This window comes from Harmonia axyridis, chromosome 4, assembly GCF_914767665.1.
Source record: "Harmonia axyridis chromosome 4, icHarAxyr1.1, whole genome shotgun sequence".
NCBI lineage: Eukaryota > Metazoa > Arthropoda > Insecta > Coleoptera > Coccinellidae > Harmonia > Harmonia axyridis.
In genome coordinates this window covers 9,567,052-9,580,858 of record NC_059504.1, presented here as the reverse complement: position 1 = coordinate 9,580,858, position 13,807 = coordinate 9,567,052, and the positions used below count along the sequence as shown (strand labels likewise).

At 34.8% G+C, this 13,807-nt stretch overlaps 1 protein-coding gene across 1 annotated transcript in view; it reads right to left on the bottom strand.

Annotated features, from left to right (window-relative positions):
• Positions 1-3,727, bottom strand: part of LOC123678335 — a 33,000-nt gene extending 29,273 nt beyond the window's left edge. Inside the window, exon 1 of the mRNA XM_045615318.1 lies at positions 3,476-3,727. Within this exon, the coding sequence (XP_045471274.1) occupies positions 3,476-3,508 (33 nt within the window). The 5' untranslated portion in view covers positions 3,509-3,727. The remainder of the gene's footprint in view (positions 1-3,475) is intronic.
• Between the last annotated feature and the right edge of the window lie 10,080 nt (positions 3,728-13,807).

Below are 13,807 nucleotides of genomic sequence, written 5' to 3'. Positions count from 1 at the left end.
TTGGTAGCAACGATTAGAATCCTATAAATAAAGTGAGTTCATGTTTTCAACATTTTTAACTGAAACGCCTATCATTTCCTAGTTCATTTCATGCGATTGAGATGTGGTCTTATATAAATACAATTGTAAATTGAGATTCAATAAAGATTATATTACTAGTTTAATGCATGGCAGGCTGGGCTGACACACGACATTGAAATTTTCAAGGCTGTGTTCATCTTATTCAAAAGTTATAAAGTTCGGGAAGTATTTTTTGCACTATCTAGTTTTCCAGGTATCTTTTCCAAGGCGTTGGAGAAGTATTTATCGACAACTATGTCTTATCTGAAATTGCTAGTAATTAAGTGTAAATTAATTAATTCAAACCATGAAAAAATATAAAAATATTTGAATCGTTCAAAAAACTACATATGCGTATAACTTTGATTTTGCAGTTTTTTTCGAATTTCGAGGCTTTATTGTGAAAAACTGGTTACACCACTTTCACAACATTGGGGTGTCATGCTGTAAAATCACTTTATCATGTCTCTCGTTGTATTGCGGCCGTTTATCTCTCAATGATCGGCTCCAACGCATTAATTGCGTTGATGAGAATCGCTTTTGATTGTTTCAATCGGTTTTAACAACTCATAATACACTACGCCGAGCTGGTCCCACAAAATACTGAGCATGACCTCGGAACCGTGAATATTCGGTTTGGCCGTCAACGTGGAAGCATAGCCGGGATATCCCCATGATTTTTTGCGCTAGGCATTATCGTAATGAACCCGTTTTTCGTTTGCAGTCATAATGCGATGCAGAAATCCTTTCCGTCTTAGCCTTGTCAGCTGCTGTTCACATGCAAACAAATGCCGTTCAGCATCTTTCGGCTTCAACCCGTGCGGCACCCAACTTCTTTGTTTCTGAATCATTCGCATGACTTTCTGGCGTTTTGAAATGGCTTATTGCATCACTCACAATGATTCTTGTTGCATTTAACACTAGTCTTGATCAAGCAATGCCTCTAATTCTGCATTTTCTAAAAATTTCTCTCTAGTCTTCGACGTCAAAATCACTGTTCTTGAAGCGTTGAATCCGCTCTAGGCACGTTCTTTCACTGATAGCGGCCTCACCATAGGTATTTGAGAGAATTTGATCAGCCTCAGCATATTAAAGCACAAAATTAAAATCTCCCGCAAATGGTAAACCATGTTGGTCGTTCTTGATACTTAATATGTACATATACTACTATTTCATCATCATGCATCGATATCTTTGTTCTATGAATTGGTTGCCAAAACGAGTCCAATTTTGAGCCTGTTTCTCTCTATCTACAGCACTAACTTCACGTATTCTCAATAATAAGAGTTTATGTTTTTTTTTTGATTTTGATTCATTCAAAATTTCAGATGAAAGTTCACCTAATTGGCAATTATTTTAAAATTGTCATATGGACTGTGGAAGGAGCTTATCATCCATCTGAAGGAATATTATCGTGATTTACTTCCGACATTGTTATTGCATTTATGGTGCAGTTAAAACGAAAAATACGATACACTTGTCTAAGCACCTTTAAAGCATCGTGTCCTCAAAGTTCTTACGCGTATTTTAAAGGTTTAGTTAAAAATATACTAAAAAGTTGATCACAAGTTGTTGAAAAAATTTTTTGTCGTGCTGAGAAGATAAATGCGGCATTCAATTGCCTCACAGCAGCTCTCTTTGGTTGAACAGATATATTTCATTTGCCGTAGATCATTTAAATTAGCACACTTCATTGTGACACAACTTCCATTCTTCTTTCATCTTTTATGAATGGAATTTCTGTTGATCAACTACGATTGCACTTCCAATTATTATTTTTTGAGAAGAAATTCATTGAATGAAATTGAAATATTGATGAAATCATTAATTATTTCTTTATGCGTGAATGAACAGCAAGTTCGTAAGTTCAGTTATTCAACTGATGCTGAAACCGATAATATAATACGATAATAAAATGTAATATTTTCGTCACAGATTTTTTTTGTAAGATTTTTGGGTGAATTTTAAATTATATTTCTCTCTGAAAAATATACATAGTGTTGCAAGAGACACGGCAATATTTTGGGACCCCTATAAACATAAGGATCCTAAAATGCAAAGTTTTGAAGATACAGGATGCTAAATTTGAAAACGTATTTTTTTTTCCAAAATCATTAAATTTTCGGCTCCATAGAGCAAATTTTTATTGTTCATCTCAACATGCCCTAACAAAGTGTTAGCCAGTAAAATTCAGGGGAGATTCTGTATGAAAAATAATTATAGCTTGTTATAAAAGTTCCGTTCGCAAATGCTTTATATTCTAAGGTACGGGGTTTAGAAGTTTTTCTTAAATAACTATTTATTTATTGCTCTGAAAATGGTTGATATATTCAAACGGTATTTGGTGGGTTGTTGCGCATTTATTGATATGTAATTAATAAATTTCCATTATTGGCGAGCATGCAATTAATGATTTTGAGTAGAAAATAGTACGCCACTGAATATTTCAAATGAAAAATCATTCTTGAATTCCCCGTTCAGTTTGTGATCAACATTCCATGCCAACATCTTAATGCGTGCTTCAATTTCTTTGATAAATTGTCTATTATTAGATAGTTATTGATAAAGTTGAGGTCTTTTATTTTTTGCATAGAAATTGCGCCCCATACGAAAAAAATATAATAGATTTTTTTGGAAACTTCAAAAATTATTTTTATTTCGAAATATTCCAGTGGCATTCCATTTTTTCTTTCAAAAAAATTAGTGCGATAAATAAATTTCAACACCCCTCATCTCGGAATATGAAGCATTTGCAAAATACTGTATGCAAAATGTAATTAACCATTAACTATTCAAATAATATTTTGGTATCATTAAAAACCGATATTAATTCAAAGTAACGCTTTTTTATAGAATGCTAAAAAGCATTACTTTGAAATAATATCGGAGTTGAAACCAGAATATTATTTGAATGCTTTCAAAGATTAGGTTCTATATTAATTTGATATACTATCCATCCCATTGGATGGATTTTCATCCCAAAAATGGAGCAATATAAACGTCTAGAATTCGGGAGTTTTGTATTTTTAATTCTTCCATCTAACAAATAATTTCAAATCTTGTATGTATATATTGTATAAGAAAAATTCAGTTGCACTTTTTCCTAAATGATATCGATAAAGGTACCATTCCGATGCTAATTGGTATTTAATTAGCCCTTTATCATCACAAAGAGATTTGAAAAGAAAATACATATTTTCAAAATAAATAATATTTTCTTTTTAAATTTTTTTAAACACCAGGTATCATCAAACCAATGCATTTCATGACCTATTTTCATGGAAACTTTTCTTCACGAAAAGTATCTTTCTCAAATATCCTGTACACTATTATTTTCAGCTCATTGGAATCATCGAACACATCATTGACACTTATGACTAAATCCACGAAAAATTAAAAAAAACTCAACACTCACCACACAACTAATCACATTCAAAAAACGGGTCATTTTCCGATCTCTTACTCCACTGGGTCACAAACCAAAAAAAAAAAATCAACAAAAACCGCAATCTTCCTGTGGTACGCCCACGATATTCACGTGCAGACGGCGCGCCGTTGTGTTACCAAATAAACTAATTGAACAGTGCACGTCCAACTTTGTTCTGCCGCTTCATCATTCCGCTTCGACGAAACGCGATCTTCAGTTGTTCAAACAGCCGTCCGAGGATTACGAGGTGGGGTCCTTTGAGCACCACGGTCCGGTGGAGTCCCACACAGACAGACCCCAACATCGATTGCAATCTGCATTTTCAATTATCGAATGTTGGGAAGGTTCCTCGTATATTTTGTTGGCATTTGAGGACGTTAATAATTGTCAAAGTTTGTGTTAATTTCGCATGGTACAGACAGACGATGTATAAGGTTTATGTTGAGGTCTATGTGGTTTGGATAATTTCATTCTTAATGCTAGAGTGATTTTTGGAACTATTGTTATGTTATGAGATTCGTGTAGATATTGTGATGTAAAATTAGAATAATATACTTGAGATTGGGTGTTATCAGATTTTCGATAATTGGAAAATTACGCGTCAATTTTGCGTCAAGCCATAGAGTAATGAACATAGATAGAAGTAGTATACGCAATTTTTACATGTCCCCAATATAATAATAATTATATTTATAATTTTATCATATCGTTATGAATGTATATTATGAATGAAATATCTTTATTTGAGTGATTCCCGATCAAATATGCAAAGTTGAATATTTGGAATCTGATATTTTGTTGAATTTATAATAAGCAGAATATTTATTGTTTTCTGTATCTACCTGCTGAAATCCAAGGTTTAGTAACTTTTGCTCCTCAGTGTCATCAATTGTTTCACTTCGTTTGGCGCGCTTGAAGTTTGTTTTCTGAAATTCTGATATATTTAGGGAATTATTTGAATATATTTTGAGTCAATATGAAACGTTGATTCACTATTGGACATAATAAGTGCGTTGTTTGTGGAGAAACTCGCAAGTTGAGTGAAATATCGTATCACTCATATGTTTTCATGTTGGGGACAAAATTTGCCTGGTGAAAATGACCTATGCTCCCTCTCTCTTTGTTTATTACTCTGAGGAAAACTTATAGCAACTTGAAAGTTTTAGGGTATGTTCAAATCTCGAATGCCGCAGTTAAATTCATTGTTGGGTTGATTTCGACTAGATATTCTTTAAGTATGGCCGCTTCTCCAGATTCAAAAAGAAATTTCAAGCAGAATATTAGAAATGCTTTATTTTTCAGTAATACTATCATAATATTATACCTACCTGATAAGAGCTATTTCCAGTTACACTTTTTTAAAAGAGTGTAAGTTTCAGATTCAAGCGACATATTTTATTTGTATTATCGAATTGAGTGGAAGATTATCATCAGTTACTGACAGGTGTTTTGAGATTGTTCAGCTAGAATTTCAAATTTCAATTGAATAATACTCATGCATATTGAGAGTTTGTCAAAACTACCTTAAATGAAAGAAAAAGAGGTTACTGTTTCAACTGATCATTAAAATCTCTTTAGTCTTTCAAATCGACGCAATGTCATCGCAGTTCAATAATGACGGGCACAGTTTCTTCTGATTATATACAGGGCGATTCACCGTGATGACATATTAGACGTTTATGGAAGACTAATCATAATGTTGATGGTGAAAATTTGCATGTTGGGGGATACTTATTTGCTAACAATTGCAGATAAAACTATGTGTGGGATTTCACATATGCCTACTTATGCGTTTCGTCCCTGGCACACACACCGGACTCATCAGTGTGACTTTGGTATATTTGTGTGTGCCGTGTCACAGACGCTTGGGGAAATTATTATCGGGAGCCGCCGGGACTAGAACCCGGCACCTTGTTGCATCTCGGTGAGTGAGTCTGGACTCTTAACCTCTAGGCCACCGAGTGCTGTGTTTATTGTTGCTATGTGGAGCTTTGTGAGTGGCCGCCACATATGCCATAACCGATGTGATCAAAATCAGAAAAAGACACAGGCATTGGGGTATATGGACCTTAAACGAGAATCTCTAGATCCTTGGGAAGTGAGTACTCTATCTTACAAACTGGGACACTAGCTGTCTACACTTACGCCCAAGAGCGTCTCAAAAAAAAACCTCAAAAGGGTGCGTATTTATACATAACTACGGATAGCCAGACCACTCTGAGATCCCTGGAATCATATAGCAAGGGGTCTCTACTGACATGGAAGTGCCGTAATATCATAAAACAACTAGCCAGAGGCAATGAAGTAACTCTTCTATGGGTACCAGGGCATTGTAGTATTGATGGAAATGAACAAGCCAATGAACTTGCAAAGAGAGCATTAAGGTTTGACATCTGTTGGTCCTGAGCCCTTCTGTGGGTTTGAAAAATACCAATACAAACACCGATCCAACAATGGGAGAGGGATTATATGAAGACCCTCTGGAGAAATACTCAGGGTATTGCTCAGGCAAAGAAACTTGTGATGCTTTCACCGACCTATACCGCAAAGCTTCTGAAGCTACCACAATCTGGGATTCGAGTAATAATGCTGACAGGACACTGTCGGTGAAAATACCTTTTGTACCACATAGGTGAGTCAGCAGAGAGATCTGCGGGCTCCATGGAAAGGAGGTAGAAACAGCCGAATACATAGTGTGTAAATGCCCGGAGCTGACTGGCCTAAACACCACTCATATGGGGAAGTCAGTTCTGGATACTCACGAAGTAATATCCAAATTTCCTAAGGATGTCTTCGGTTTCGTTAACAGCATCGACGGCCTCTCTGGGTTTGAATGAATAGGTAGAGAATAAAAGGTCAACTTGGTCGCAGTTCTCGGTAGGTTAACAGAGCTTTAACGACCCCGATTCAGTGAAATTATGATAATAATAATAATGCCACAACTTGGGTAGAAATTTAACCAGTCATGAGATTATGGGACATGAAAAAAATTGTTGCGACGAGGAAGTTTTTCTCGAAAGAAACCTTTTGAATTTTCGATCCTGCAAATACGTAGTCCTATAAAACTGTTTGGGGTTTTTGGACCAAAATGTACCAAATTTCAAATGGATTCGGGAAAAATATATCTTCCTTCGAAATGTAACATATTAACGACCAGACGGCACCACAGAACACACATATTGTGACGAAATGCCAGGCGCTCAGGACGAACGCGTAAAAATAGTATTAAGGAAACCATCATTTATCACCCTAGGTGTGCTTCCTAGAAACCCCGTTCATAAATATGATTACATGAAAGCAGTTTCTCGATTTGGTCTCAGTTGGAGTGGAAATTTTTCGTTTAATTCGCGGCAACAACGACTTCCTACAACTGGCTGGAATGCTTCTGAGAGAATAGAATGCGATTCCTTTTAACTGGGTGTAATTCAAACATCGAATAGAATATTGCGCTTTTAATAGCAATAATGAGAGTGTCCCCAGCTGACAGCTGTTATTTATCGAGTACTGAATTGTAATTATTTTCGTTCGATGTATCCCGGAAGCTGCCAGTCACGCTAATTCAAAAAGATTTTTTGTCATCTCAGTTAAAATGAATACGGTCGTGTGAAATATTATTTTATGAAAGTTTCACTACTCATATCGCAGATTTTATCAATGATGACAAGGATGTCATCATAGATAGGAGTTAGGTCTGTGAAAATGAGAAAAATTCAATGGACTAGTTTTCATTTTTTTGTTAAGGATTAATTCTAAAAATTCAAGTAAAATGAACAAAAATTCGGAAAAATCATTGAAATATCTCTAGAAATGAAAAAGTTATGGGACTTTGAAGTTGCGCTTGGAAGAACAATTTCATAGTAGTCTAGTGTGTGACGTCACGCCACTTACACGAGGCGACTGGTATTCGCAGAGTTACGAATTCATTGGAGTACAATCACTTGTGCCGTTCGTGTCGTGTTTTGTTCGTTACACGATGGCTGAAATAAAAAAAATCCAACAAATATAACGTAATTTAAGACGTTCCGCGCTAAAATACGTAAATTTAAATAATCTATTTCTCAGTCATTTATTGATGGATTTTCAAAATTTTTCCACTGATTTGTCAGTTTTGCTCTATATTTTAATTCTATCGTGTCAAATAAAGTATTATCAACATCACTAAACTAGTCCATTGTATAACGATAATTTTACAGAGAAACTAAAGACTTCCATGTTGATTTTCATGATAAACAGCTAGATAGATCAATTTTGAGATCTCATTTATTAAAGCCAATTTGTATACTTATAAAGGGCTTTAAAATCAGAGGAATCTTTTTGATTTACATGGACATAGGCGTACAACTTGACTTCCACCGTGTTTTTCCGAAATTTGAGGCTTTATTTTAGAAAACTGGTTATATATTTCTCTAATTCTGTGGTTATTCCGTTCATTCTTCCACATCTTGTAGAACAAAATCGTGCGAGAATATATCAGAAACGCACAGTTTTCATGGTTATATTTTATTATTATATGTTGGTACTACGAACATTCCGCCACGGCTTTATCTGTCAATTCATCAATTTGCCTTGAAGAAATCAGTTCTGCCAACCAACATTTTTCAATGCAAAAATCACTAAATGATATTTATGGAAATATTTCATAAATTTCGATAAAAATGAAATGAATTAGAGAAAATAATGTATAATACTCGTACAGAAGGCTCATTCTACCACTCGTTCCTTCAAAAACTCGCCACTTCGTGGCTCGTTTTTGAATTTTGAACTCGTGGAAGAATATCAATGCCTTCTGCACTTGTATTATAAATAACTATTATGATTCAAACTATTGTCCATCGCTGGCCACTACTTTCTCCCATTTTTCGGGCAGCGTAAGAATCCCGCGTTGAAAAAACTGGCCATCTTTCGCAGCGATCCACGAATCGATCCAATTTTTTAATTTTTCTGGCTGGTCAGCCAAGACGTGTGCCATTGATCGAGACAAGTGATAGTCCGATGGAGCAGCGTCTGGAGAATACGGCGAGTAAGGTAGGACTTTCCATTTCAACGTTTCCAAGTCTTGACCACTTTCGCAACATTGGGTCGAACATTGTCATGCTGTAAAATCACTTTATCATGTCTCTCGTTGTATTGCGGCCGTTTGTCTTTCAATGCTTTGCTCAAACGCATTAATTGCGTGCGATAACGATTGCCTGTGATTGTTTCAGTCGGTTCACCGAGCTGGTCCCACCAAATACAGAGCATGACCTTGGAACGGTGAATATTCGGTTTGGTCGTCGACGTGGAAGCATGACCGGAACATCCCCATGATTTTTTGCGCTTGGGATTATCGAAATGAACCCATTTCAAATTTGATGTTTTCCAAGGACCCCAATCAGCGAAAATACTACGTTACATATGATCGACCGGATCGAGTTCTAATGTTACTGAACTTCAAAGGCCTTAAGAACTCGCATCTTCATGCAAAATGTGTCTTCAGTGGAATGTCCAACTCCCAAAATCGACGAGGAATTGATAACCTTGGATTTTCGTCAGCAATATTTCTAGGTGTTTTTCAGTGACGTACACAATTTCGATTTATCACATCACTAACTTATGCAGGCGAGCAGGTGCTTCACGATGACCCAAAAATTCTTTAGTTTTGCGAATTTTGGCTGCAAAATTTTCACCATTTTTCTAGTGAATTTCAATAAATTTTTAATGCGTTATTATGGCGGTATCGTTCCATTTTTATTGATGGGTTAGCTTTTACTTTTCAATTGTCAAAAATTGACATTTCATCTCCAACTTGAAAAAATTGAAGTGATTCGAAGCGTGGTCTTCCGTTCTTCTCTTTCATTCTGACATTTTTGATATAACAGTGTAATAAAACATTCAATTGAAGTAAACATTTTGAGTAGACACAATAATTTTTCACTGAAGGAGAAAGTATGTCTTGTTAAGATCTTGATAGAAAGTAACGACAAACAAAAATGTTTTATCTCTAAGACAGAGTATAGGATGGGCGTATATTACACCAATAAAATCTCAAGGAAGGAAATATGTGGGTACCTAGAAGTGAGTGGTCTAATGGAGAATCTGATAAGAATTGGTGGTGAAAATAGCTCCAGGCTGAAAAAGATATGGTTCATTTGATTTATTGCTGAAAATGATAATACAGAATCAAGCAAGAAAATAAAATACGCAAAATTTTTATCTGAAATTTTTCATTGGTAAAGTACAGCTAAAATTAATATTTTAATTAAAGGTATGTAACCATTCTCTCAAATGATTTGCATATGTTGAAAGTGCAGAAGTAAGTTTTCATTTGGTATATCCACTTCTTGAATGATTTTCCTGTTTGTTCAATGTGAACCATAGAGTAATCATTACAAATCGAATTTTAGAATCTGAATTTATTTTTTTTGCAAATCGATTTTTAGAATCTGAATTTATTTTTTTTATTAGTTCTATCATTATTATTCTTTATGAACATTTTCAAATCATTAATTATTTTGAAAAATATTGCTCAACTGAATTTTTCTTCCAAGTATTGAGCAATATTTTTTGATTCATTATCGTAAGTAATTGCACAAGTGCATCAAAATTACCGATAATTTTGCATGACAGCGTGTTGTCATAAAAACTGCATGAGTTCATTTTCATTTTTGGAGAAAGAGCCCGACACCGAAGGTGGAGGGCTCTTTCTCCAAAAATGAAAATGACCGAATGCAGTTTTTCAAGGAAAACATGCTGGAATGCAAAATTATCCGGTCATTTTGATGCACGAGTGTAATTCGGGGGAATATTTCCCGAATAAACTGTTACATCACTTGTCAAACTGATTTAGAATGGAATTGCCATAGATTCGAACTATGTAAGATGCATAGAAACTATGCATCTATGAACAGAACAATTATCGCAGTGCAGTTTCGCTTCCTACAATGCAATTATCGCTGTAATTTTCGATAATTGTTCTCCAGATACATAGAATTTTTGACAGGAGGGAAATATTCAACGTAAGTCAATGGAATCATTTTTCAACGATATTATATTTTACGTTAAGGTATGCTAGACGCAATGCTTCACTCACTAGAGATTTGAAGAAAAAACAAGAGATCGAACAAATTACGATGGATTTATTCCTTACTTCTCAATAATTCAAAGATTTTTTTATTCAATTTCAAATCTAGTAGATTTCATCACAAAATAAAACAATATCGAAATAGGTTGTTTTACATCCACAATGAGATTCAATTTGCTATAAATTATCTATTGTGCCATAAATTCCACAGGACAACAAAAATTGTTGGAACCTCACTGAAACGTGAAATGCCATAGGGTTATAATAATTCACAAATTTTTGTAAAATCCAGGTCCGTAATTATGAACGTATATCATTTCCAAACGAAAAATCTGAGATTGGGTCATTGAAATGTTCATCGCTGTAATAAATTGTAGTATTGTGAAGGGTGGGTCCATAATAATCGACGATTCTATCTCGAAGATGGTACGAAAATGATAACAGTCACTGGAATCTTGAAGGTTGAAGTCATTGTGGTCCTTATCGAATTCAAATCGTGCAAAGTACGGAGCGTCAACTTTTTTATAATAGCTTGCTCGGAATTGTAATTATTCATAATTATATTGATAATTTCTTGTAGATACGAATGCCAAAATGCCATTGGCTACACAATGATTAATGGAGGTTATGTAACGTCAAAAAATGCTATAATTGAACAGCACCCACATCAGATCTATCTTAAATCTTGTACTCCAATATACAAATTGAATTTTATCAATGTGGAAAAATACCAACCAGCGACAACTTTTTTTACTTCGCCTTGACTTTTCTAATAGTATCAATACCTCACCTTGTTGAAACTTCTCTAATCTGTCAGTAAAGATTGCTTAATAACTACTTCAGAGCAATATTCACTTAAACAATATCTTTTAACACAATTTAGAAATTTGCTACATAAACAATAGTGCCAAACCTTTAATATAAATATTGAAATTATTCATAGAAAAATAATAATATATGATTAACACACTTAGAATCTCACGAATGAGTAGGTTTTCCAAAATATTCTATTGAATGAACAAACAGATATAAACTCATTTCCATTGTAGAATATCTTCCGATAATTTGGAAATTATTAGGTCCATTTTAGTTTTAGTTATTTGTGGCCGTATATCGGCAATAACACGGCGAATGTTGTCTCCCAAATGGTCAAGGGTTTGTGGCTTATCCGCATAGACCAATGACTTTTCATAGCCCCACAGAAAGTAGTCTAGCGGTGTTAAAAATCACAAGATCTTGGAGGCCAATTCACAGGTCCAAAACGTGAAATTAGGCGGTCACCAAACGTGTCTTTCAATAAATCGATTGTGGCACGAGCTGTGTGACATGTTGCGCCGTCTTGTTGGAACCACAGCTTCTGGACATCATAGTTGTTCAATTCAGGAATGAAAAAGTTAGTAATCATGGCTCAATACCGATCACCATTGACTGTAACGTTCTGGCCATCATCGTTTTTGAAGAAGTACGGACCAATGATTCCACCAGCCCATAAAGCGCACAAAACAATCAGTTTTTCTGGATGTTACGGTGTTTCGACATACACTTGAGGATTAGCTTCACTCCAAATGCGGCAGTTTTGTTTGTTGACGTAGCCATTCAACCAGAAGTGCGCTTCATCGCTAAACAAAATAAAATGGACGTAGTGCGCGATACGTATACCGCACAGAACCATTATTTTCGACATAAAATTGCACTATTTGCAAGCGTTGTTCAGGCATGAGTCTATTCATGATGAATTGCCAAACCAATCTGAGGATAAATCACATGACAGCTGTTAAAGCGGTCGCCATCTTGAACAGCAATGCCAAGTTAAAGTTATGTATCTCGAAAAAAAACACCCGTTATTATGTAAAAAATATTATCTCTCAGATTTGTCAGATTTTGATAAAAAAATAATTTAATAATATCTAAACCTTTTTGAAGCGTGTATCTTTACATAACTAAATGGCACAACTTAATGAAAACAAATAAGACTTAAGGAATGAGAAAAAATAATTATCAACATATAACACCTGTTACAACGTCTGCCATATGCAAATTTGTTCCTCAAAAATGATCGACTGCCGGATATTGACAAGATCATCTTCAGTTTCGTTTCTCTCTCTGATTTTTGACTTATTTATCGAGATACACATCTGCAAATCCAAAGTGATGCAACGGTCTGAAGAAACACAATTTCCTAACACTCATTACCTATGAACTCCTGGCGAAATAGTTCATGTCATCTCTTCCAGCTATATGAAGAATCTGGGCCACAAAACGATCAATTCGAAGTCACGTTCAATCGTTACAACCTTACAGGTACATCGGGTTCGATGTATATTGTATTATATAAATAGAAAGTGAAGATGATCTCAATTCGAGTCTGTTTGCCAGCGAAAAGGCCGGTTTCACATGCCAAACATTGCAGTTATTTATTTTATTTTTCTGTCCACTGCACTCGAAAAAATTCGCATTCATTACCATTGAATTATGCTTTGTGGAGATTGGAAATCAAAAAAGTTGATTTATTATATCTTTCGTTGGAATCTTCGGACAGAACGATTCTTCCTGGAATATTAAGTAGTCAATTAAGTTACTATTTGAGGGAAATTCAAAAATGAAATGAAAATCTATATCACTTTTGAAATTCTGCACTGAGAACTGATTGATTAAAATTTGGCAGATTTTCTCATGCCACTTTTCATCGCTAGATGAAACGTCCATGCAGACAGAAATTCCGATCATTGAAAAAATTGCCCAACACAGATAACACCATAAGTGCCATTCCACTTTTTTTTTTGTAAATACAAAAATTCAAAATTTCGAAACATAGGAAAAATGGATTTGTGCATTGATAAAAACTGTTTTTCTATGGAAAAAAAATACAGTAGAAGCAAAGCAATGGCTTAATAAGTGTTATTCATAATCTGATTCATCGACAACGACAATTTAAAAGGTGTAAAAAATGATTTCATAGGTTCGAAAAGAAAATATAAATATTTCTAAAGAAGTATTGAAAAGTTAGAGGATCGTTTGAGTTAGGGATTCACGGCTTGGCTTGATTTTCAGGCTATACTTAGCTTGAGCTTGACTTGATTTCAAGTCAAGCTCAAGTCAAGTAGTAGTTTTTCAATCTCAAGTCAAGTTTTTATTGATCAGTACTTGAATCATATCAAGCTACTCGATTTTTAGCAAATTTATTGTGTACCTAGTAACACATCAATAAAAAAATGATGAAATGAGAAGGATCCTTGCAAAAAACACTTTTATTTATTAAA